Source organism: Mustelus asterias, chromosome 5 (assembly GCF_964213995.1).
Source record: "Mustelus asterias chromosome 5, sMusAst1.hap1.1, whole genome shotgun sequence".
NCBI lineage: Eukaryota > Metazoa > Chordata > Chondrichthyes > Carcharhiniformes > Triakidae > Mustelus > Mustelus asterias.
In genome coordinates, this window is record NC_135805.1 from 51,378,535 (window position 1) to 51,406,242 (window position 27,708).

The window sequence follows — 27,708 nt, forward strand, 5'->3', positions numbered from 1 at the left end:
ATCTTGGCGTATGACCAGGGTATGATGTCCTGGAGATCAATGTAATTTTGTGGCAATCAAACATGTGCCTTAAGAATTATTCACTCGTGCGAATAACTGACTTGTTTTCAAAGGTATAAGTTTCTCTTACCGCCTTGTTTGTCTTGCTATTAATGATAGACAAGTTGTATTTTAATTCCTGGAAAACTTTTGCCAGTGAAATTGCGTCATTGTTCTTCCATTTTTTGGGAGCGGTCAAAGTAATGGAGATGGAGCCAACCCCAGTTTCTACTGTTACTTTTGGAGAACTGATGTTTGCTGAAAGATAACCAAGATGCAGATATTAAAAGAAGATGCACAACAATGACCATTTCTGCTAGAATGTATTTTGACACCCAAAACAACTTGGATTTATGCAGTGCCTTTAATGCAATGAAATGTCCCAGAGTGCTTCACAGCAATATCATACAGCCAAATCTGGCTCTGAGCCACATATGGAGATCTTGGGTCAGGTGACCAAATATTTGGTCAAAGACATGGGTTTTAAGCAGCGTCTCAAAGGAGGAAAATGAGGTAGAGAAGTGGAAATGCAATTCCTGAGCTTAGGGCTTAGGCAACTGGAGGATGGAGTGAATAAAATCAACTTCTAAAACTCTCTCTCTGACTGTGAAAGTCGATCCACTCGCAGAAGAATTGCAGCTGGAAAAAAAAATTTTAATTAGGAGAAAGAAACTGAATTTACATAAAGCTTCATAATGTACTCATGATATCTAAAACTTTTATGAACCTAATAAATTACTTTGAAGCACAACCACTTGTAGGCATATGCGGTGACCATTTCTTAATCCTTAAGGCACATGTTTGATTGCCACGAAATTACATTGATCTCCAGGACATCATACCCCTGTCGTATTTAGGCTCACCAACATGCATATGGAATTAATTTGTTTCAATGGTGGCGGCTGAGGGAAAACAACCAACGATTTCTGACTTTTATGACTTGATACCAGGATAAAACTTGCCCCACCACAAGCATTAATGCTGGTTTATTGAGTATAGAGTTAGGGCAATTGAAGCATGCATTACATAGTGTTTCAAATCATGAATACTTATAGTATTGACTCTGGTAGATTCATTAAAATTTAGACTGAACTTTATCAGAAGCACGTTTGTTTGGTAGCAGTATCTGATTTAAGAAACAGATTACAGAATATGTTTCTTCAGGAGGCAAATGTAACTACCATTGAAAATTAAGGGAGTCATATATTAGGCATGCCTGCTATTTCTGTGGTTGGTTACATTAATCAATTGTGACATAAATCATTGATATTAGTCATATGTTCCTAGGTTACCGAATGTTTGGTGGGAAGGACCAAAATTTGCGTCACAACTTCATGGGTGAAGTACTATATTTATACTAAACTGGGAGAGTAAACATGTGGATTGGAAACAACCCTTAAATTGATATTGATAATGATGTTGGAATGACTACCTTGGATGCTTAAAGTGACCCTGAGATCTGATACTGACTGTGTCAGGGAGCAATACAATATTAAAATTCATGCAAGTACTTTTCTAATATAATTTTTTTATGAAAGCAATGTTTTATAAGATTGTTCATTTTGGGATCATCTTTGATTTAGAGTAGAATCATAGAAACCCTACAGTGCAGAAAGAGGCCATTTGGCCCATCGAGTCTGCACCGACCACAATCCCACCCAGGCCCTTCCCCCATATCCCTACATATTTACCCACTAATCCCTCTAACCTACGCATCTCAGGACACTAAGGGGGAATTTAGCTTGGCCAATCAACCTAACCCGCACATCTTTGGACTGTGGGAGGAAACTGGAGCACCTGGAGGAAACCCACGCAGACACGAGGAGAATGTGCAAACTCCACACAGACAGTGACCCAAACCGGGAATCGAACCCAGGTCCCTGGAGCTGTGGAGCAGCAGAGCTAACCACTGTGCGGTAGAGGAATGAAGATGGGGGAAGGGGTCATATGATAATTTCTGGATTCTATTGACAGTAGAGCTGGATGGCTTGGGTTGTTAAAGAGTAAAAGGGGCCTGGGTTGCCTCCCGGGAAGAAGGTGCAAGGTAGTCATACTTGTAGTCAATTACAAAAGTACTTGTATTGACAGTCAATAGATAGTTAGGGCTGGATTTACGTGGAATTGGAAGGACTATGGAGTCATAGAAACATAGAAAATAGACGGAGGAGTAGGCCATTCAGCCCTTTGAGCTTGCTCCACCATTCAGTATGATCATGGCTGATCATCAAATTCAACATCCTGATCCTGTCATTTAACAATAGCAGGTGGGACCCAATTCCAGGACTTCCTTCTCCATTTCCGGCACCCTAGATTTTCATCCTGTTCAATGGAAGTTTGATTTATTGTTAAAATTATTAGTTTCTCTGTGGATCCTAACAAAATTTAGAACATTTGATAAGGTCCCAGTTGGTGTTGTAACTGGATGGGAAGATTAAAATTATAACTGGAGAAGATTATATAAAATTTAGAACTTATGTTAAGATCCCAGTTGAAGATTATAACTGGACAGGATCTTAAGGTACAATGGTCTCAGTAACACAACATCCCTTCAAACACACTTCATTCCATTTTGAACCCAAGCAAGAGTCTTTGGATTTCGCTTCAGAATCTCCCCAGATGATTCTTGTACTGTGAGCTACCTTGTCTCACTGAACTCAGGCTTCCACATGAGTAAGTTTCAAATTCAACTTTCAAAAATACACTTTCAAAACTTAGTGCTTTTTCTCAGTTGTTTGTCCATCAAGGATTTGCTTACAGGCTTTGCACCTTTCCCCTTCAGAAATTCTTGGTCTTCACAGTTGCTTTAACTATCAATACGCAGACTATATTAAAGTGGCATCAAAAGTTTGATTTACCTCTGAAGTCTACTTTCCCACTTTAAATCTGGTTACTGCAGCTGTCTCTTTAACTCAACTTTTCTTCTCAACTCTACATGTCTTTACTGAACAGTTCTCGATTGTAGTACTGTTAACCTCAGGCTTCTTAAGATATTTTTTCTGTCCCAATTCCCTTGTTATCTGGACTGTATCTGGTTCTTTGGGAATGCTGTCTCTTTGCAGCTCCCTTGTCCTGTCCAGTTTGCCTTTTTCTGGCAGAGTTGAGTTCAGTCCTCAGTGTCCTATCTCCAACCACAAACAAATTCAGCTAAAACTAAATTCAAAAAATCTTTCTACCTTAAAAGGGCCCCAGTTGCTAAGCAATAACCACACACTTCTCCTAGCTTTTTTATTTATTATTTTATGCCGTAACTATCTCTAAGTACAGTTGAAGTACATTTGGAACTGAACCAACCACCACACATACAAAAGCCTTTGTCCAGCATGAACCTAACCATAGGGTTACTCTTCCTTACACATAAATATTAAATTAATCCCACTTAAAGCCATACCTTATTTCTAATATTTTACCAATACAAATGTAAATCCCCTAAAACTGTCATTGTTTTCCTGACATTGTTCATGTGAAATTTGGATCAATATTCCTTGATTTGTAATCACCCACAGCAAGATTTAATGCTTCACTTACTTTCCACTTTAGGATTGAATCTTCCACTTCTATTCCAATCTGAGGAGCCTGCTCCTGAAACAGCCCTTACTCTGGCATAGTAATGTTCTTCATAATCAGCCGTTTCATTTGAAAGGTCGCAGCATGTTCTGGTAATGTTCTGGCATTCTTTTTTGTTCTTCCAATCTTTTTCTCCATACCTAAATTAAAAACAAAAAATCCATTAATTCTTATGACAAATACTCATTTTCTAATGTGCCACACAATATATATAGGTATATGCACACATTCCCCCACCCCCCACACACACACTACTCAAAGTGAAATTATCCATTTAATCCCAATTATTTGTGACTTTAGAACAACTAGGCCATGCAAATCAATTCTTATTCTAATTTTGCTTGTTGATTATGCCACCATTAACCTTATTGTGTGATTAGCACAATAGAGCATTAGTGAAAGAGATGCTCTGCTTCCTATTCATTACATGTTGCATCAATCTAGGAATACCTAACCAAAGTTGGCTATGAGTGGTACAGACAAACCTAAACCACAATTAGCAGCAACAACACAGCACAGCTGATCCATCCTTAGCCCAAGCGCTTTTATTATTAAATTATATGTATGAGTGAATTAACTTAAACTCTGCATTGTCAGAAAAAATGAGAATGCAGTGACACTTTTCATTCAGCAGCTACTGAGCACATATCATGGCTTAACACTTTGGGTGGAATTGTTCTGTCCAGCCTGCCACGGGAATCATAGCGGGCGGGACCCAGACCATGCAAAGGTCTGTTGACCTCAGGTAGGATTTTCCGGCTTTGGAGAGAGAGCAGCCAGAAAATCCCGCCCTTTGTCTGTGATTCCCTGACACATATTTGCTGATATATAGGGCGTGATCTTACTGGCCATTCACGCCACATTCCCCCGGCAGTGAGGTCGGAGAATTTGGCAGCCAGCCAAATCTCCGTTCACTGCAGCGGGATAGGAAAGTCCTGCCGATGTGAAAGGCAATAACATTCCGGCCATAATTTTCTAAAATTTGGATGGAGCAGGGGTGAATGAAGACAGGACAGAGTTCCAATCATTGTCTGTGTGGGGTGGGGAGGAAGGGAAATGGTAAGAGAGGAGAATGAGGATCACAAGAAGAGAGTCAGAGTTATTAAAATCCTGCATGAGAACCTGTTTTTCACATTCCTAAAAAAAGGCTTCAGATACAATGATTAATTTGTGACTGAGGTCACGGGGCAAAAAAAGTAGAACTATCTTAAAAACAAATCATGCCAGCTGGCAAATTCAATTGCGGAAGTAGGCAAGTTGCTGAAAATAGTTACAAAATTAATATACTGGTTCAAACTGGCTACTAGCACACTTCAGACTAGGTTCATTCGAGAAGAATATTTATTCATTCGACATATATTCTACAATGTTTGCTTCATAAGACACTTGGATAAAAGGAACAATTGTCACCATGTGGGTCTTTCCATTAAGTGGTTTACACTATAATCATGAAATAAAAATCATGAAATGGTTTAGGAAGCAGGTTGGATACTTCAGCAACAAAAGAGGAAATTGCGCTAATTACATGAACTTAACATCGTAACTAATCCAAGGCTATAAACAATAGTGATAATTATAATAATCAAATGCACTGTGGACCACTAGCTACAATCCTTAAAACTTTCAATACTTCAATTCCAAAGTTGAATTGAAATTTAATTTTAAAAGAACGATCTCTTGATAAGATGTAACATATACTTGGCAAGATTGATGATACCTTGGGGATATTATTTGACTTCTTGTTTACTTTGTTCAAAGAGATTTTTTTTAAATTCTTTCATGGAATGTGAGTATTGTCAGCAAAGCCAGTGTTTGTTGCCCATCCATAACTTACGGTGGTGAGCTGCCTTTTTGAATTGCTGCAATCCATGCGGTGTCAGTACACCCACAGCGCTGTTAGGAAGGAAGTTCCAGGATTTGGACCCAATGATGGTGAAGGAACAGCGATAAAGTTCCCAGTCAGGATGGTGTATAGTATGGAGGGGACCTTCCAGTTAGTGGTGTTCCCAAGCATCTGCTGCCCTTGTCCTCTCGGTTGGATTGTGGGTTTGAAAGGTGCTGTTCAAGGAGGCTTGGTGAGTTGTTGCAATGCAACTTGTATATGGTTCCTACAGAGGCCAGTGTACTTCAGTTGTGGAGAGAATGAACGTTTAGGAGGATGATCAGGTGCTGATTGAGCTTTCCCTAGGTGCTGTTGAGCTCCTCGAGTGTTGTTGGACATGTACTCCCCAGGCATGTGGAGTGTATTTCATTACATTTCTGACTTGTGCCAGGTAAATGGTGGACAGACTTCGGAGAGTCAGGAGGTGAGTTACTCACTTCAAAATTCCCTGCCTCCTACCTGCTCTTGTAGTCGTAGTATTTATTTGGCTGATCCATTTCAGTTTCTGGTCAATGGTAACCCCCAGGATTTTGATTGTGGGGGATTTAGTGATCGTAATGCCTTTGAATGGCAAGAGGAGATAGACTCATAGAGGTTTACAGCATGGAAACAGGCCCTTTGACCCAACTTGTCCATGCCGCCTTTTTTTTAAACCCCTAAGCTAGTACCAATTGCCTGCATTTGGCCCATATCCCTCTATATCCATCTTACCCATGTAACTGTCTAAATGCTTTTTAAAAGACAAAATTGTACCCGCCTCTACTACTACCTCTGGCAGCTTGTTCCAGATACTCACCACCCTCTGTGTGAAAGAAATGCCCCTCTGGACACTTCTGTATCTCTCCTGTCTCATCTTAAACCTATGCTCTCTAGTTTTAGACTCCCCTACCTTTGGGAAAAGATATTGACTATCTAGCTGATCTATGCCTCTCATTATTTTATAGACCTCTATAAGATCACCCCTCAGCCTTCTACGCTCCAAAGAAAAAAGTCCCAGTCTATCCAGCCTCTCCTTATAACTCAAACCATCAAGTCCCGGTAGCATCCTAGTAAATCTTTTTTGCACTCTTTCTAGTTTAATAATATCCTTTCTATAATAGGGTGACCAGAACTGTACACAGTATTCCAAGTGTGGCCTTACCAATGTCTTGTGCAACTTCAACAAGATGTCCCAATTCCTGTATTCAATGTTCTGACCAGTGAAACCAAGCATGCTGAATGCCTTCTTCACCACTCTGTCTACCTGTGACTCCACTTTCAAGAAGTTATGAACCTGTACCCCTAAAACTTTTATGCTCTGCAACTCTCCCCAATGCCTTACCATTAACTGAGTAAGTCCTGCCCTGGTTCAATCTACCAAAATGCATCACCTCCCATTTATATAAATTAAACTCCATCTGCCATTCGTCAGCCCACTGGCCCAATTGATCAAGGTCCTGTTGCAATCCGAGATAACCTTCTTCACTGTCCACTATGCCACCAATCTTGGTGTCATCTGCAAACTTGCTAACCATGCCTCCTATATTCTCATCCAAATCATTAATATAAAAGACAAATAACAGTGGACCCAGCACTGATCCCTGTGGCACACCGCTGGTCACAGGCCTCTAGTTTGAAAAACAACCCTCTACAACCACTTAGCTTCTGTCATCAAGCCAATTTTGTATCCATTTAGCTATCTCACCCTGGATCCCGTGAGATTTAACCTTTTGCAACAGCCTACTATGTGGTACCTTGTCAAAGGCCTTGCTAAAGTCCATGTAGACAACATCAACTGCATTGCCCTCATCTACCTTCTTGGTTACCCCTTCAAAAAAATCAATCAAATTTGTGAGACATGATTTTCCACTCACAATGCCATGCTGACTGTCCCTAATCAGTCCTTTCGTCTCTAAATGCCTGTAGATCCTGTCTCTCAAAATATCTTCCAACAACTTATCCACTACTGATGTGAGGCTCACTGGCCTATAGTTCCCAGGCTTTTCCCTGCAGCCCTTTTTAAACAAAGGCACAACATTTGCCACCCTCCAATCTTCAGGCACCTCACCTGTGACTATCGATGATTCAAATACCTCTGCTGGGGGACCTGCAATTTCCTCCCTAGCTTCCCACAATGTCCTGGGCTACACTTCATCAGGTCCCGTGGATTTATCTACCTTGATGCGCTTTAAGACTTCCAGCACCTCCTTCTCTGTAATATGTACACTCCTCAAGACATCGCTATTTATTTCCCCAAGTTCCATAACATCCATGCTTTCCTCAACAGTAAATACTGATGAGAAATATTCATTAAGGATCTCACCCATCTCACCGATGTTTAGATTTTCTCTTGTTGGAGATGGTCATTGCCTGACATTTGTGTGGCATGAATGCCAGTTACCACTTATCAGCCCAAACTAGTGTGAGCAGTAATAATCAATACAAGTAACATTCCTAATTAGTGGAAAATTCAGTTCCGTCCAAATTTCCAGAGACCGTGTAGAGGTTGTAGAGTGCTGTCCTGCTCAGCTGCACCTGGAGCTCAATTACAGTTGATCTCAGTTATATAGTGGGGACGCGATGGTCTAGTGGTATTATCGTTAGGCTATTAATCCAGAAACTCAGCTAATGTTCTGGGGACCTGGGTTTGAATTCCATCACAGCAGATGGTGGAATTTGAATTCAGTAAAAAAAATCTGGAATTAGGAATCTACTGATGACTATGAAACCATTGTCGATTGTTGGAAAAACCCATCTGCTTCACTAATGTCCTTTAGGGAAGGAAATCTGCTATCCTGGTCTGGCCTACATGTGACACCAGTGCCACAGCAATGTGGTTGACTCTCAATTGTCCTCCAAGGGCAACTAGGGATTGGCAATAAATACTGGCTAGCCAGCGACGCCCATGCCCCACGAATGAATAAAAAAAATGGGAGTCATCCAAGCCTCAGAGGCAGTCCAGAGGTGGTTAATGAACTTGATACTCAGTATCAGAGTGAAGAACTAAGAAGAACAACTTCACACATTCATTATGATGTCTCTGAGAGATATATAGGAGACTTAAAAGATTAAAGAGCAAAAACCAGGAACAGTTGATCAGAGACATGAGGACAGTGTGGGAAGATGTTATAAGTGAATGGTTGCGAAAAGCAAATCCAGGATGTACTGGAAGTAATTCCTCACAAGTTGTCCAAAATGTTCTATTCACTTTTTAAAAATATGATTGGAGGGAGGTGAAAGTCTGTGGAGCCAAAACATTGGACTCATTTAAGAAAAAAAACAATGCAGGATTCGCATAGTATTATAAGACAAAATTAAATTAATTCACCATGGAAAACTCACTTGTGATCTCAAGTACACTATGCAGTGTCCAGAAGCTGTGTGACAAGATTTAAGTCCAATGAGTAGCTTTTGCGAGCAATGAGGCTCTGAATGAGTCAGTCAATACCATAAAGGAAGCATAGATTGTGGCCAGAATTCTCCGCTGCCAGCGAGAATAGAGAATTTGGCGCTTAGCCAAATTTGCATTCACTGCAGTGGGACTGGAGAATCCCAGCTGTGGGCAAGGTCAGAGAATTCTGGCGTATATCTCATGACCTGTCAATATACATTGGATTTGTAGCACAAATGTACCTTCAATAAATTAAACTAGGTAGATTTATTGCACCGTCCTCTACTTTTCATTAATTCTTTCCTGGACATTAAAAATATGGACCTTCTTTGTCCCTTCAGTTGTTTTCTACTGTGTTTTTAAAGTCCCAGCTTGGCATTCCCAAATCACTGCGTATTTATTTACCCTACTCTTTATTATATCCTGCATCATGGGTGAAGGCCCTTGACATAGTTGCCAGAATTTTACCGGCACGCCCGCCCAGAATCGGGGCAGGCGAGGCTCGCAGAAAGGCATTCTCCATTGGCCTTGGGTGGGATCTTACGAGCCTCAGATGGGTGAGGTGGTAAAATTCCAGCAAGTGTCACAATAGACAAATCTATATTAATTTTAATTCTACTGTCTGTATTGTATTTTCTTTCACATTGAAGTTGTCTTCACTGCAATGCTATGTCCACGAATTCAAAAATATTTTGGTGAAATTATGTCATCCCATGTGGTTTGATATTTTCGAGTACACCTATCCTCCAATCATATTTAAAACAACTACACCTTGCATTTTTGTCGAGCCTTTATTGTGATAGGAGAGAAAGGTAGAGAGGCAGTTTAGGGAGGCAAGTCCAGGCATTGCAGCCTGGCTACTGAAGGCATGACCACCCAAACATACAGCAAGTAAAATTGAGAATGTTTAAGAGGCCAGAATTAGATGAACGCAGATGTGTCAGAGAGTTGTGAGACTGGAGGAGATTGGAGAGACAAAAAGGGGCAAGACCATGGAGGGACTTTAAAACAAAGATGAGGATTATAAAATCAGGGCAATGTTTAACTGGGAGTCAATGCAGGTCACTGAGCACAGGGTTGCTAAATAAACTGGACTTGATATAAACCACAGGTAGTAGAATTTAGGGATGAAACGGTAGAATGTGGATGGATAGCCAGGCGTGCATTGGAATAGGTAAGTCTAGAAACAGATTTTTTTTAGAAACAGATTAATTATTTTCTTTGGCAGTGGATTTAAATCTATAACACACTTTCTTTTATGAGATATTCTTAATTATAATACTGTATATTCAATGGGTTGCGTGTCATTAGTCCAAAAGTTCAAGTGTGCAAAATGTATTGCTTGGGATACTATGAAACTGTTCTGGAACAATTGAATGGATTGCCCCAGGAGGGATAATTCAACTTCAAAAGCAAATTGTTGCAAAGATGAATAAACACCTTAACAATAAATTGATGCAAAGTAGGACATTTGCTACACATTCAGCCTCAGCCTGTGACATGAGGTTACTCAAAGATAAAAATCTGATGAGAAACTGCACCTGCAAACATGTGGTTTACCTTTTCATGTCTTTTCACATAAAACCTCACGCAGTGCAGTAGCATCTCTCAAACTAGCACAAAAACCATTTCCACTGCAGCCACGTTTCCAGATTTAACACTTTCTAAATGCAAAATTAAAAGGTGGCGATATAATTTAAGTAGCTAATTCTGAATGTCACTGCTTTCTGGTGACTTCCTCGTCCATTTGATGTTAAAATATGTGGGATTCAGAGATGCATTAATGGATAAATGGAATAGCTCAAGGCAACTCAATATAAATTATCTAGTAATAAAAGCAAAATAATTTTGACGTTGGAAATCTGAAATAAAAACAGAAAATATTGGATAAACCCAGCAGGTCTGGCAGCATCTGTGGAGAGATTATTCCAATGCACACCTAGCTGGTTGTCCACATGGCAGCACGGTGGCACAGTGGTTAGCACTGCTGCCTCACAATGCCAGGGACCCAGGTTCGATTCCTGGCTTGGGTCACTGTCTGTGCAGAGTCTGCATGTTCTCCCCGTGCCTGCGTGGGTTTCCTCCGGATGCTCCAGTTTCCTCCCACAGTCTGAAATTTGTGCTGTATTAGCTGCATTGGCCACACTAAATTCTCCCTCAGTGTACCCGAACAGGGGCTGGAGTGTGGTGACTAGGGGATTTTCACAGTAACTTCATGGCAGTGTTAATGTAAGCCTACTTGTGACTAATAAGTAAACTTTGCATTCCACCATCTTGAACTCCCCCCCCCCCCCCCCCCGCCTCTTTTTTTGTTTTTAGGTTCCCTTGGCGTCTTGGAGTGCCCCAACACAACCCCACCTCTTCCCCAAATGGCCACCTCTCCCTTTGTTCTGCTCCCACTGAGCACAGACCTTTGTTTTGCTATTAACACATTTTGTCACTATTCGCACTCTTCAGTCCTTATGGCACCATTAACATCCCCCTTTGTTTTATGACACCTTGGTCAATCTCTCTTTCACTCTGACCTTTCCCTGTGTATTCTGCCCCCCCCCCCCCCCCCCCCCCCCCCCCACCTACCCCCAACTATATCATTCATCACATTTTACCTCTTTTCAGTTCTGTAGAAGGGTCACATTGACTCGAAACATTAATTCTCTTCCTTTCTCCACAGATGCTGCCAGAGCTGCTGAATTTATCCAGCACTTTCTGTTTTTATTACAAATTATCCAGTTGCTGAAATGGCCATTGTGTGGTATAGTGAACAATACTTATTATAAGTGGACCACAATAAACAATCATAGGGGAATTCTCCCAAAAAAATTCTAAGTGTTGAATTTGTGTGAAAACTGGAGTAAATCATGCTGGTTTTTTCAATGGGGGTTCAGAGAAGAAACTCCCACACTCTGTGCACTGCTGAGTGGATCAGCGTCATTCACTCCAGAAATCAGGGCGAGGGGCCTAGGAAGCTGGCAGCATAGCGCCCAGCATGCCACTGCACACTGCACCGATCTATCAGCGCCAAGGTCGGCGCATGCGCAGTGGCCACTGTCTGCATGCATCAAGATTGCTGGCCAGCTCGATCACTGGCCAGCACTGCGATTCCCGCAATGCCAGCCCTCTCACTCCCCCACGGCCTGATTGATGGCCCCCCGAACGTTCCTGGGCCAGGCCCGTCCCACCATCCCTCCCGGCCTGCTCCGATCTCCAGCACACCCCCCACCCCGATCATCCCCCCGACTGTTACAGCCCCCCCATTCCCGCAGTGCCAACCTGTCCTCCCCCCTTCCCAGCAGCTCCCCCCCCCCCTCCCCGCCACTTCGATGGCCAGCCCCGATCACAGGCATCCCATCCTCCCCCACCGATCCTGACTGCAGAGTGACAGCGGGACCCCCCCCCCCCCCCACCCTCACCGATTGCCCCAACAGGCCCTGCCCCCATAGGCCTCACCACCTTAGCACTGCCCCATGCCCGATGGGCAGTGCCAAGGTGCCCCCTGGGCATTGAAACTTTGCCCCTTGGGCAGTGTCAGGGACCACATGTTGGCACTGCCAAGGTGCCAATGCCAACCCTCCGGGGGGTCCCCCTTCACTCCAGCAGGGTCGGACCGCTAGCCCCCCTAAAGTGGGGAGTTGTTGTAAACCTCGCTGGAGTGAAATACTCCTGGTGGGGGGAGATGCTAGCGGGCCCGGAGATTTCATTCCCGGGTTCACTAATTGTATTTAAATTACATTAAAATTCTCATTTAAATAAGTCATGAAGCTCTGTGTCTATTTGCGGCGCAGAGCTGACGGTGCCGGAAATCCGGCGCTGGGAGACGCGCTCGGGAGCTGGATGCCCAGCGCGGATCGCGCTAATCCAGACCCGCTAAAATCTCCCATCCCGCTGCGGTAAAAAATCAGCGCAGCGGGATGGGAGAATGAGACCACTGAATTCAGCCTCATGCGTAGTTGGGTTAAATAGCTCTCATTCCTCCAGACGTACTTGCAACCTTTTTAAATCCCTGCACAAAGCAGAAAGGTTTTCCGTGATTGTAAAATAAGTTCTGACTGTCTCCCCTCTTTGTTGTTTCTCAATAACCTGCCAATGCAAATTGAGTCTGGAGAGACTCAGCCACTTACACAGAGGACACAAAGTTGGTTAAAGAACTCACAATTTGATAACTTGACAGATAGAAATGGAAACTACAAGGATGGGCCAAATCTCCCATGCAGTAACGATCACTGTTGGATTGCCATTTTGCTCCTATTTCCTTACCTTGAAATGAAGTTCCACATTTCTCACTCAGACTTCTTACCTGGGGTTGCTGAGAGATGTGATACATTGCTGCTTTTGGAGACCTGCCCTGGTAGTGTAGTAGAATTGGGAAAAGCCACGCCGCGCCCCCTTTCTATGGCACTAGCTTCTGTATGCTGGTAAATTTAAGTGTCTCAGCCACTTTGACAAGCTGGGGTAAGTGGATGAGGGGACAGAAAAGGTTGGGGGCTGTGGGGGTTTGAGTGATTAGGGAGATGGGGGGCAGGAGGGTTGAAATCTCCGGGCCCGCTAGCATCTCCCCCCACCAGGAGTATTTCACTCCAGCGGGGTTTACAATAGTTCCTCACTTTAGGGGGGCCAGCGGCCCGATCCCGCTGGAGTGAAGGGGAGGCAATTGGGGCCTCCCAGAGGGTCGGGGAGGGAGGGGGGCGGGGAGGGGGGGGGAGGCCTTGGATTTTTTTTTTAAGTTTTAAAGTTTATTTATTAGTAGGCCTACGTTAACACTGCAATGAAGTTACTGTGAAAATCCCTTAGTCGCCACGCTCCGGCACCTGTTTGGGTACACTGAGGGAAAGTTAGCATGGCCAATGTACTTAACCAGCATGTCTTTCAGACTGTGGGAGGAAACAGGAACACCCGGAGGAAACAGACACGGAGAGAACGTGCAGACTGCGCACAGACAGTGACCCAAGCCAGGAATCGAACCCGGGTCCCTGGTGTTGTGAGGCAGCAGTGCTAACCACTGTCCCACCGTGCCACCCTCAATGTTAGATGTTGGGGAATCAGGAGGGTACACAGGGGATCGGGGGTTAGGGAGTAGTCGGGTGGTCAGGCGGGGGGGTGGTTGTCAGTAGTATAGTTACCTCGAAGTTACAACCGATTTAATCCTGGGGACTATTCTGCTAAGTAATTCAGAACCATCAGAAGTCTCCAACTTTAAAGTGGAGTTTCAGAGGGTTCCAGATGCAGGGTAATTGCCCAATGGAAGTTGAATTTATCCAAGCAATTCCTGTGCAGAAAATTCGGGGGACCTTCCAAGGCGTTCCCTGGTGCATCATTCGGGGTACTGCCAGGGTACAACCCTCCGGGGAATGATCTGGGCTGACATTTAATATGGGAAATGGAAATGTCATATTGGAATCGTGATAATCGTGTCCAAGAGCTGAATCAAAGCATATTGTTGGCAAGAATTGAGGAAGCTTACTTTGCAAAATATTTTGCATTTTCCATCACTGGTCGAGATGCCAAAACAGCAAATTTGTAAAATAAAGAATGATTTTGAACTATTACTACCAAATATTTTATAAGGAACTGTTCTTCTTATGGAGTACTTGCTGAAACATTTTTGAAATCAAGTTGCTATCGGAAACCTTTGAATAGCTATGTGGGAACACTCTTCCAACTTACACCGATATACAGCATGGAAATAACACGTCTGTCTCAACTGCTCCCTGCCATTGTTTATGCTCCCCGGATCGTACATCCATCACTCTCCAATTAACCCCATCAGCAAAGCCTTCTATTCCTTTCTCTCTCATGTGTTTAAGTAGCTTCCCTTAATTGCACCTCTGCTCTTCACCTCAAATACTCCCTGTGGCAGTGAGTTCCACATTCTAACCACTGTCTGGTCAAAGAAGTTTCTCCTAAATTCCCCACTGGATTTATTAGTAACTATTTTGTATTTATAGCTGCTAGTTTTGGTATCTGGCACTGAATAATATATATGTGTGTGTGTGTGTGTGTGTGTGTGTCAGTATGGCAGAGGGAGGAGTGGGGAACAGGGGGCATTAACTTTTCTCACAACTCTGCTGGGAAGAGATGCTAAAAATGGTCCAAAAATGGGCCGAAGCAGAAAAGTTATGTGTAAATTAACATTCTCTTGTTGTTAGGCTTGTTTTCATTTGGCAGCGACAGAGTGTAATCAAAATCCCGGCAGCAATGTAGCAAGAGAGAATAAGAGGATCAATTACACTTTATACTGCACGGCAAACAGTATCCTGCATCCTTTCTCACCGACCAGCCCCCAGTGCACAACGTTCTGCAGATCGATTGACAGAAAATGCACATTGCTCGGGGCAATCAATGTGTTTCCGCAGGGAATTCCTGAAAAAAAAAAGAAACAAAATGCAGTTTTGTAAGAATATATTCAGCGGGTTAACAAATGAAATGTGCCAGACATAATTTTGCAAGAATTATCAACATAGAAAAAACCAATCCATGTTGATGTATATCCTCCACATAAATCAGGCAGAGGACCAAATGCCACATGCTTGCCTTGTTCCCTTATTCCCCTGTCCTTTGGCCTCCTACCTCATCTATTCTTATATGTTGATGTGGTCCCTGCTTTAATCAGCAACTGTAGTCATGCAATCTATAGCCTCACAACCCTCTGTATAAAAAGGTTTCTCCTGCTTTCATTCCAAATTTGTAATATTTCATCTTACTCTGTTATGGGGTACACAACAAGGAGATCCATTTGATTCTTTCTACCTTCCCTCTTCACAGTTCATAGAGTCATCGAGCAATGCAGCATTGAAACAGGCCCTTTGGCCCAACCGGTCCATGCCAACCTTGGTGCCCTCCCAGCTAGTCCCAATTGCCCACGTTTGAAAAAACCTCTACTCTACCACCCTGTAATCGCCTCCGTTCTAACGAAAATGGCCTCAATCGTTCGAAGTACTTGCATTTCCTCACACCAGGTAGCAACCTGTAAATATACACTGTACCCTTTCTATTGTCTCAACATCCACCCCTACTTTAGAGCCTAAAACAGAACACAATACTCCAGAACTGTGGTTTACTAAAACTTTATATTGATTTAAAATTGCAACTCGACCTCTATATTTTATACCTCTTGCCATATGAACAGGTTTTCATTATCTTTGTCATTCCTTTTTCACTTGAGGTACTGCTTTTCAGGTGTTGTAAACTGAGCAACCTCGTGAAGCGTCCAAAACTAGAGGTTAAAAATGTCAATCCCATAAGGAACATAGGAGAAACTTACTTACGCAAAGAATGGTAAGAATATGGAACTGACCACTGCAAGGAGTAGTTGAGGTAAATACCATAGATGAGTTTAAGGGTGGGGTTAAGAAGCCACTGACAGACTTACTGCACTTAATTCTGCTCCCAGAGCACTTGAAACTTAAAATTCAGCTGTATATATCTATATTAGCCGCCAATTCCCACTGCATTTCCATATCACCCAATTATCCCCAATTCAAAGCTTAGGTTGATGCCGACTAGTCCACCTGGTTTGTAGCAGTGGCTACAAGCTGAGTGGTTTGCTAGGATATTTTAATGGCTCTTGACAGTCAACCACATTGCTGTGGGTCTGGAGTCACATGTAGGCCAGACCAGGTCAGGACAGCAAATTTCCTAAAGGACATGAGTGAACCAAATGGATTTTTACTGCACAACAATGGTTGCATGGTCGCCATTAAATGAGCTTTTAATCCCAGGTTTATAATTGATCTTAATTCCATCAGCTGCTTTGGGGGGATTTGAATTCACGTCCCCAGAGCTTTACCTTGGGACTATGAACCACTAGTCCAGTGATATTGCCATTACACCACCACCACCACCAAACCACCCCCTCCCAACCTCCATTTCTTTTATCTACTGTAAACATTCGTAACTCCCACACTGTGGATTAAGGCCCTACCTACTGCAAAAATGGGGTCTGAGCAGCACTGAATTCAATTGGCCCTACTGTGATAAGCTATTCCTCATGTATGAGACATGCTCCTCCCCCCTCTCGGCTAAAACGGGATCTGCCAGAAATGTGGGCTGGACCTCTGGATCTGGGTCCTGCCCGCCATTTTTAACGGTTTGCAAAGTGTTTGCCGCTCTGCTAAATCTGGCGTTTGCATCCTCCTAACAACTTGTCTTCATAGAATCATCATAGAATCTGCAGTGCAGAAGAGCACTTGACAGTCAACCACATTGCTAAGGACACATTTAAGTGCCCTTAGGCCCATCAAGCCTGCACCAACTACAATCCCACCCAGGTCCTATCCCCATAACCCCACATATTTACCCTCCCAATCTCCCTGACACTAAGGGGTAATTTAGCATGGCCAATCAACCAAACACACACATCTTTCAACTGTGGGAGGAAACTGGAGCACCTGGAGGAGATCCATGCAGACACGAGGAAAATGTGCAAACGCCACACAGACAGTGACTTGAGGCCAGAATTGAACCCAGGTCCCTGGCGCTGTGAGGCAGCAGTGCTAACCACTGTGCCGCTCAACTCTTCCTGTCTAATTTTGTATCAGCAGCAAATTTGGCTTCGACACAGGCAGTCCTTTCATCCAAGTCATTAATATGGATTATAAGTAGTTGAGGCTGCAGCACTGATCCCTGCAGCACTCCTCTCGTCACCTTTTGCCAACCTGAAAGTGATACATTTTCCTGACTCAGTGTTTCCTGTTAGTTAGCCAATCCTTTATTTGTGCTAATGTATCAGCTGTCACACCCACACAGTTATATTAATATAAAAGCAAAATACTGTGGATGCTGAATGTGAAACAAAAAGAGAAAATACTGGAAAATCTCAGCAGGTCTGACAGCATCTGTGGAGAGAGAATGGAGCCAACGTTTTGAGTCTGGGTGGCCCTTCGTCAGAGCTGGTTTGCAGTTATATTCATAGATTTATGAAAATAGAATGGGACAATTTGCTTTGAAACAAAATGCAGTTGAGAGGTCAGGGGAGCTCTTTTCATTTCTGCCAATATGCATGGCTGGAAGTCAGCCTGTTTGTCTGGCCAGGACATTAAAATGATAACAATCCTCTAGGACCTTTGAGCGAGTATGTGTTAGAATTCAACAGACATTTCCTGTGGATTTAATGGCTGCCATAGGCAAAACAACTGCTGAAGCCTATTGCACAATGGGCTTGCAGGCTTCCTTGTTGTGGAATGGAATTCACAGAATGGATGTGAGAAGAAACAGTAAAAAGTTTAACAACACCAGGTTAAAGTCCAACAGCTTTATATGGTAGCACAAGCCACAAGCTTTCGGAGCACGGCCCCTTCATTAGGTAAATAAACCTGTTGGACTTTAACCTGGTGTTGTGAGACTTTGCTTACCCCAGTCCAACGCCGGCATCTCCACATCATTGTGAGAAGAAACCCATTCTATCACAAGAAAATGCAAATGGATTCATCTCAAACACTATTGTGCGCCAATCCTCAAGTTGTCAGCGACCATTTATGTGACAATGTTGAAACAGATGCTCTGGTCACCTGACAGAATGTGACGTGGATGTGACTCACCTGAAGAAGTGGCTTAAGGCTCCGAAAGTTTGTGGCTTTTGCTACCTAATAAACCTGTTGGACTTTAACCTGGTGTTGTTAAACTTCCACCTGACAGAAACCAGGTTGTGATAAAGGACATTTATTAACACACATTTTGAGAGCAGCCTCAGTCAGTCAGATTTCAAACAATGATGGGACAGAGTACAGGGTAGAGAATCTGGTGAACTGGTGCGGTGACAATAATCTCTCCCTCAATGTCAACAAAATGAAGGAGATTGTCATCGACTTCAGGAAGTGTAAAGGAGAACATGCCCCTGTCTACATCAATGGGGACAAAGTAGAAAGGGTCGAGAGCTTCAAGCTTTTGGTGTCCAGATCACCAACAACCTGTCCTGGTCCCCCCATGTTGACACTATAGTTAAGAAAGCCCACCAACGCCTCTACTTTCTCAGAAGATTAAGGAAATTTGGCATGTCAGCTACGACTCTCACCAACTTTTATAGATGCACCATAGAAAGCATTCTTTCTGGTTGTATCACAGGTTGGTATGGCTCCTGCTCTGCCCAAGACCGCAAGAAACTAAAAAGGTCGTGAATGTAGCCCAATCCGTCACGTCAACCAGCCTCCCATCCATTGACTTTGCCTACACTTCCTGGTGCCTTGGCAAAGCAGCCAACATAATTAAGGACCCCACACACCCCAGACATTCTCTCTTCCACCTTCTTCCGTCAGGAAAAAGATACAAAAGTCTGAGGTCACGTACCAACCAACTCAAGAACTGTTTCTTCCCTGCTGCTGTCAGACTTTTGAATGGGCCTACCTTGCATTAAATTGATCTTTCTCTGCACCCTAGCTATGACTGTACCACTACATTCTGCACTCTCTCGTTTCCTTCTCTATGAACAGTATGCTTTGACTGTGTGGCGCGCAAGAAACAATACTTTTCACTGTATGCTAATACAGTTTGGATCAGGGATTGGCTAGCTGTACGACAGAGGGTGGTGGTTGATGGGAAATATTCATCCTGGAATTCAGTTACTAGTGGTGTAACACAAGGATCTGTTTTGGGGCCACTGCTGTTTGTCATTTTTATAAATGACCTGGATGAGGGTGTAGAAGGATGGGTTAGTAAATTTGTGGATGACACTAAAGTCGGTGGAGTTGTGGACAGTGCGGAAGGTTGTTGCAGGTTACAGAGGGGCATAGATAAGCTGCAGAGTTGGGCTGAGAGGTGGCAAATGGAGTTTAATGCGGAAAAGTGTGAGGTGATTCACTTTGGAAGGAGTAACAGGATTACAGAGTACTGGGCTAATGGTAAGATACTTGGTAGTGTGGATGAGCAGAGAGATCTCGGTGTCCACGTGCATAGATCCCTGAAAGTTGGCACCCAGGTTGATAGGGGTGTTAAGAAGGCGTACAGTGTGTTAGCTTTTATTGGTCGAGGGATTGAGTTTCGGAGCCATGTGGTCATGTTGCAGCTGTACAAAACTCTGGTGCGGCCGCACTTGGAATATTGAGTACAGTTCTGGTCACCGCATTATAGGAAGGATGTGGAAGCATTGGAAAGCGTGCAGAGGAGATTTACCAGGATGCTGCCTGGTATGGTGGGAAGGTCTTATGAGGAAAGGCTGAGGGACTTGAGGCTGTTTTTGTTAGAGAGAAAGAAGGTTAAGAGGTGATTTAATAGAGGCACGTAAAATGATCAGAGGATTAGATAAGGTGGACAGTGAGAGACTTTTTCCTCGGATGGTGATGGCTAGCACGAGGGGACATAGCTTTAAATTGAGGGGTGATAGATATAGGACAGATGTCAGAGGTAGGTTCTTTACTCAGAGAGTAGTAAGGGCATGGAATGCCCTGCCTGCAACAGTAGTGGACTCGCCAACATTAAGGGCATTTAAATGGTCATTGGATAACATATGGATGATATTGGAATAGCGTAGGTTAGATGGGCTTTAGATTGGTTTCACAGATTGGCGCAACATCGAGGGCCGAAGGGCCTGTACTGCGCTGTAATGTTCTATGTTCAGACAATGTGCGAACTCCACACAGACAGTGACCCAAGCTGGGAATCGAACCCAGGTCCCTGGCACTGTGAAGCAGCAGTGCTAACCACTGTACCATCGTGCCATGCACTTTTTTTAATACCCGAAGATGCAGGCCATCAGATGCAGGGAACTTACCAGCCTTTAATCACATTAGTTTCTCAATGCTTTTCCTCCAGTGATTGTGATTGTTTTATATTCCTCACCACTTTTGCCTCTTAATTTTCCACTATTCTTGGAATGCTTTTTTTGTCTTCTGCTGTGAAGGCTGATGCAAAATACTTATTCGCAAATTTACTAACCCATCCTTCTACGCCCTCATCCAGGTCATTTATAAAAGTGTCTTGGTTCCCATTATTAATTCTCCAATCTCACCCTCTAAGTCAGTGGTTCCCAAAGGGTGCGGCGCGTCACACTGGTGCGGTGAGAGAGGATGGCAAGTGTGGCGGGAAGATTCAAGGACAATCAAAGAAACATTTAAACATGGAAAGATATTTTTCCAAAGTGAGAGCAAGAGCATCAAGTGATGCTGAGGACGATGTCCCAAGATCATATTATAAAGTAGTTGTGTTCTATGTTATGAATCAAGCACTGCTAGGAGTTGGTTTTTTTTGAATGTATTTCAATAAAAAATTTGGTGTGGCGCGAGCAAATTTTTATTCCGAAAGTGCGGCCCAGTGAAAAAAGTTTGGGAACCACTGCTCTATGGGACCAACACACATTTTGGCTATTCGTTTCCATTCTCTATATTTGTAGCTTCACAGTCTGTTAGTCTGCTAGTTTTCTCTCATACTTCAATTTCTCCTTTTGTTACTTTTTAGTCATCCTTTGCTGGTTTCTGAAATTTTCCCAACCTTCTACCATACCATCAGTCTAGGCGGCATCGTATGTCTTTTCTTTCAATTTGATACCATTCTTAACTTCCTTAGTTAGCCACGGTTAGTGCATCCTTCTCATAGAGCCTTTCTTTCACAATGGAATTTGGATGAGATTCTCTGGCCTCCCCTTAGCACTTTTCTTGGCGGTGGGAAGCGGTACACCATTTGTTGGAGCGGGATACTCTGGTCCCGCCACTGTCAATGGAAATTCCCACTGAATCCACCCCACGTCACCGGGAAATCTGCAACACGGGTGCAGCATCACCATGTGAATTCCGGCCTTTATCTTTGTTGAGAGTTGAGGAAATATATCCTTAAATGCCTGCCACTGCTTTTCTACACTCTCAGCTTTTAACCTAGTTTCCAATTACACTTTAGTCAACCCTGTTTTCACAAACTCAAATAAAGGAAATTATGAGGGTGAGACCCTGGTTTAAAAGCTGCATTTCTCACCCTCAACCTGAATGTGAAATTCCATCACTCCTACCACAAGGATCTTTTACAATGAGGTCATTAATTAATCCCGTCTTTTTACACATTACCAGGTCTAAAATAGCCTATTTTCTGGTTGGTTCCAGAATGTATTGTTCTAAGAAACTGTCCCGACTATAACCTATGAATTCCTTCTCAAGGCTTCCTTCGCCAATGTGATTCATCCAATCTACATGTAGATTAATATCTCCCACAATGCTTCCTTCCTTATAAGGCCCCATTATTTCTTTATTTCTGCCCTGTCCTATAGTGCAGCAACTCTCAGGGGCCTATAAACTACTCTCATGAGTGACTCCTTCCCTTTGCTATTTCTTATCTCCACTCAAACTGATTATATGGACGGATGTTAATGCAACGGAGGGAGGGTAAAAGGCAACAGGCAGGTTGACTGATGCCTCCTCATCTCCGAAAAATTGCAGACAGATTGGGGGTGTGTGGGCAGGTGGGTAGGCTGCAGGAAGCCAAACTGCTGGATTTTATAAATTCTTCTGCCTTTAAACCCGGAGTTGGGGAGCATAATTTCTAACACACTCATCAACTGGTGTTGAGTGATGTTGTCAACTCAGCTGCAGCAAGCCAAGATCGTCCAATCTAGGAGTGTAAAGATTAACATTCCTAGTTTATTTTCCTTAAGAGCCTTGCAAACTGACTTTGATGAGAACAAAGGGCAATTTTCAAATGAGTTGATGTCAAATCTAGATGTTACACAACAGTTGGCGTAAACAAGACAACCGATTTTGAAGCAAGAGCTCAGATGACAGGGAAATGCACCAAGGTAGAAAGTGATCAGCCTGTAAATGGGTGTTCTGAAGACACAGAATAAATATTTTGATCCACTTGTGAAATTATTGGTTTAATTGTCTCTGTTTAGCAGTTAAATACCTGTTTGTGCTATTTTAACCCAATCGACACCTGCCTATTTTAACCAGCTCTCCTACAGTGTTAACAGACAGAGGAATTTAACGAGAACTCACTCGCATACAAAAATAAATTCCTCGTCTCCCCCCCCACCCCCGACTAGTGAAAGGTCTAATACGAGATGCTCAACAGGCCACGATTTTGGTAAGCAAACAAATAACTTAGGTAACATACTTTTAGGAAACCTATATGGCTTTCCGATTTAGATTCATTCGAAATTTTCCACCACTCTTAGTTTTTGCTGCTTGCGGTGGTTTCAGTCTCATTCGCCCGGTATATTAGTTGTGGTTCTGGTGGGCTGTGTGAGATGCTGAAACTATGTCACTCACTGAAAATTGCATCGATGCTCCAATCTTTTGTTCTCAGCTACCATGTAAACCAATTTTCCTTTCTGATGGGGGTAGGGAATTGACAGAAAAGGCGAGTATCTCAAAGATGGTATCTGTTATGTAAGTATTTTTTAAACCTCATTTTGTTTTGTTTATGAACAATAAAAATGTACTTTGTTTGACTGTTTTTATGTCTTTAAAATGTTGTTCTGGGCTGACACATGCAAAATGAAAACTTGGATAAATTATTGGAAACAAGCAAATGCCTAAGGAACAAAATGCTTCTGGAAATTGGGAAAAAAAATTATAAAAATCACGCAAACCAGCCAATCCATTCACTTCCCATTGTCTCGGAAAAGCAGCCAGCATAATCAAGAACCCAAGCACGCCAGATATACTCTCTTCCATTGGGAAAAAATACAATCTGAGGTCACCAACTGACTCAAGAACAGCTTCTTCCCTGCTGCCATCAGACTTTTGAATGGATCTACCTTGCACTAAGTTGATCTTTCTCTACACCCTAGCTCTGACTGTAACACTACATTCTGCACCCTCTCCTTTTCTTCTCTATGAACGGTATGCTTTGTTTGTATAGCGCACAAGAAACAATACTTTTCACTGTATGTTAATACATGTGACAATAATAAATCAAATCAAATTTTTTTAAAAGTCTATGAAGAATTCTCACTTTGGTTTGCTCTTGCGTTCCAGTGCTGCTCAGTGCCAAAGAGAAGTAGGTCAAGCACCCGATTGACTCTGACAATATACGCTACTATTCACAGCAATGTAATGAAATAATAAATTCCGTGGAGAATAAGTTTATCTGCTGCAGTGCAAGCTGCTCTATGGATGTTGGAATGTAAAGCCAGCTTTGCCATTGGGGAAAGGAAACTTCGGCAAGTTTCCACCACGACGACCTGACCTGCAATATCGATTTTATCCACAGGCAACAAGTTGAAAATTATGCCCAATGTGTTGTTTTGCTTTTGCATCTATTAACACGTGTGCTCACAGCAGAAGGACAGGCAGACAACTAAGACCTGCAATTTTCAGATGGTGGGGATGGGGGAGGAATAGTCGCAGCCTCTGATACTTTACTGCTGGCAGGATACAAAGGTGGTGGCCTTGAAGCAGACCACGCAAATATTCCCGCATCTGCAGACGGCACTGGGCAAAGGAAGAAATAAAATTAACCAATAAAATTAACCAGTAAATAAACCATCCAAACAATTGGTTTTGCTTTTTTATCCATTCCTAGAATCATAGAATCTCCACAGTGCAGAAGAGGCTATTCAGCCCATGGAGTCTGCACTGGCAACAATCCCATTCATAGAAACATAGAAATCATAGAAACCCTACAGTGCAGAAGGAGGCCATTCGGCCCATCGAGTCTGCACCGACCACAATCCCACCCAGGCCCTACCCCTACCCCCACCCCTACCCCTACCCCCACATATTTACCCACTAATCCCTCTAACCTACGCATCTCAGGACTCTAAGGGGCAATTTTTAACCTGGCCCTAACCCCATGTACTTACCCTGCTAATCCCCCTGACACTAAGGGGCAATTCAGCATGGCCAATCAGCCTAAACCTGCACATCTTTGACTGTGGGAGGAAACTGGAGAACCTGGAGAAAACCCACGCAGACATGGGGAGAACGAGCAGGCTCCACACAGACAGTCACACAAGGCTGGAATTGAACCCGGGTCCCTGGCACTGTGAGACAGCAGTGCTAACCACTGTGCCACCATGCCACCCTAACGTGCATCAGAACCGGTGAATATTTTAAAATCATGTGCAGTGATCACCAGGCCGGGCAATAACTCCCTCAGTGGCTAAATGGCATTCTCTCTGAGCCCTCCGCTGAGGGGGCAGTCTTCAGTGATCTGAGTCATTGATTGGGGTGCACCATAGCTGCTATCTGGGCTCTCTGCAAGCCCCCACTTGTGCTGATTTGCTGCACAAAGGCCTTTGCCAGTGTGGACACGGTTAAAGAGTGCCCGATGTTGGTGTGGCTGACTGAAGCTGCGGGGGGGGGGGGAGCTATGGGTCTGTGATGAGGGAGTGATTTTTCGTGGTGGAGAGCTAGTTTAATTTCTGCTGCCACAGGTCTCTCCTGCTATTCCTTGGCACAGTGCTCTTAGCCATACAGGCTGGCATGATGGGAGGCAAGCAGCAGGTGGAATGGTAAGGTCCTTGTGTGGCGACATGCTTTGATTTGATGTAAACTTTCTCCAGGAGCTTTCTAGTTGCAATCTCTCTTCTAAGTGAGGCAGCAGGATGTTGCTCAGGACTGGGACACAGGGGATTTGAGGTGATCAGAGGGTACCTGAGATGATATACATTGTTGTGTTGAGTGGTAATCGACAAGACTGGTATGGAATGAGTTGTACCACACTGGTGCATAGTATTCTACAGTCAAGTAGACAATGGCAAGAGCTGAGGTCCTTAAGGTTTGAATATCTGCACCCCATGAAGAGCCAGCAAGTTTGCTGAGGAGGTTGTTTTAATCTTTGCCGTTCTCTTGCTCATTTGGTTTTTATATGTCAGTGTTCGGTCAAGAGTAACAAAAGGTAAACAGGATGTTGTTCGTGATTTAGTCTCTTTCCATTCAAGGAGATGTTGAGTTTCCTCTTGGTGATGACATTGTAGAGGTGGAATATACTTGAGACTGTTTAGTTGCTACTATGCAGTCGTTAGTCAGCTTTGCAACATTGTTGCTGAGCGTTGCCTCGAGTTCAGAGAATGTCCAAGCCTGAGAGGCACAGCAGGTATCATCATCATGGATGAACTTCCAAGACAGGATTAGCAGCTGATCATTGGTATAGAGATTGAACAGGGTTGGGGCGAGAAGAGATTCCGGGGGAGGCCCCATTGGACTGTTTCCTCCAGGCGCTTGTCTTATCACCCATGTGCAACCTGAACTGTCTATCTCAGAGTAATAGTTTGATGGCATCAGTAAACCATGGAGGGGGGACTCTTGAGATTTTGACATGAAGACCACTGTGCCAGACTGTGTTCTAAGCTGCAGTGAGATTGAGAAAGACAGTGGCTGTTTGCAGTTTATTTTCAAAGCCATTTTCAATGAAGTTGGTCAGGACAAGGTCCTGGTCACATGTTCTTCACCCTCATCAAAAGTCAGCTTGTTCAGCTTTCAAGATTTTCATCACCTCTGCCTCTCTTCCGTTGCAAGAGGAAACACTCTAGGACCTTGCCGCACACAGAGAGCAGGGATATTGGTCAGTAGCTTGAAGATAAGTTTGGGTCTTTGCCTTATCTTTGGAGACCGGTCTCCTTGGACATGAGTCAGGGTTTAGACAGTCTTCCTTTGATTTGATTTGATTTCTTATTGTCACATATATTAACATACGGTGAAAAGTATTGTTTCTTGCGCGGTATACAGACAAAGCATAGTGTACATAGAGAGTGCAGAATGTCGTGTTACAGTCATAGCTAGGGTGTTGAGAAAGATCAACTTAATGCAAGGTAGGTCCATTCAAAAGTCTGATGGCAGCAGGGAAGAGGCTGTTTTTGAGTGCGTGATTTCAGACATTTGTTTCTTTTTCCTGACGAAAAGCGGCGGAAGAGAGAATATCCGGGGTGCGTGGGGTCCTTAATTATGCTGGCTGCTTTTCCGAGGCAGCGGGAAGTGTAGACAGAATCAATGGATGGGAGGCTGGATTGAGTGGTGGACTGGGCTTCATTCACGACCCTTTGTAGTTTCTTGCAGCCTTGGGTAGAGCAGGGACCACACCAAGCTGTGATACAACTGAAAGAATGCTTTCTATGGTGCATCGGTAGAAGTTGGTGAAAGTTGTAGGGACATGTCAAATTTCCTTAGTCTCCTGAGAAAGTAGAGGCGTTGGTGGGCTTTCTTAACTATAGTGTTGGCGTGGAGGGACCAAGGCAGGTTTTTGATGACCTGAACACCTAAAAACTTGAAGCTCTTGACCATTTCTACTTTGCCCCCATTGATGTAGACAGGGGCATGCCCTTCACTACGCGTTGATTCCCGGCTTGGATCACTGCCTGCGTGGAGTCTGCACGTTCTCCCTGTGTCTGCGTGAGTTTCCTCTGGGTGCTCCGGTTTCCTCCCACAGTCCAAAGATGTGCGGGTTAGGTGGATTGGCCATGCAAAATTGCCCCTTAGTGTCGAGGGGGACTAGCTAGGGTAAATGCATGGAGTTATGGGGATAGGGCCTGGGTGGGATTGTGGTCGGTGCAGACTCGATGGGCCTCCTTCTGCATTGTAGGGATTCTATGATTCAACCTTTGGATGTGTGTCCCAAGCCATTCAAGGATCATGTTCATATGGAATGGAATGGATGTTGGAGCAGGGGAGAAACATTCACAAAGAGTGGAAATATATTTGATGCCCCACTTGGTGTCTTGTGTGGTTTCATCATCAACCCCCCCCCCCACCCCCCCCCGGCCTGCCCCGATCTCCCCCCCACCCCTGCACCCCCGATCTCCCCTCACCCCACAGTACTGATCCTCCCCCCACCACCGGCAACCCCGAGTACCCCCCAGTCCCGACCACCACCCTCCATGCAGCCCCAGCCCCCCACAACAGGTTGACCACCCTCCCCCCCCCAACCCCAAAGGCCAGCCCCGATTTGCTGTCCACCTTCCCTCTGTCACCGTTGGGTACAAAGTGGCAGTGGGATCTCCCAC

The 27,708-nt window shown here is 43.8% G+C and overlaps 1 protein-coding gene across 1 annotated transcript in view; it reads right to left on the reverse strand.

Annotated features, from left to right (window-relative positions):
* Nucleotides 1-27,708, reverse strand: part of LOC144494090 (interleukin-20 receptor subunit alpha-like) — a 55,894-nt gene that overhangs the window by 7,511 nt on the left and 20,675 nt on the right. The window contains exons 2-4 of the mRNA XM_078213669.1: nucleotides 15,080-15,212; nucleotides 3,565-3,743; nucleotides 131-297 (exon numbers count right to left, since the gene is read on the reverse strand). Coding sequence (XP_078069795.1) covers nucleotides 131-297; nucleotides 3,565-3,743; nucleotides 15,080-15,212 — 479 coding nt within the window. The remainder of the gene's footprint in view (nucleotides 1-130; nucleotides 298-3,564; nucleotides 3,744-15,079; nucleotides 15,213-27,708) is intronic.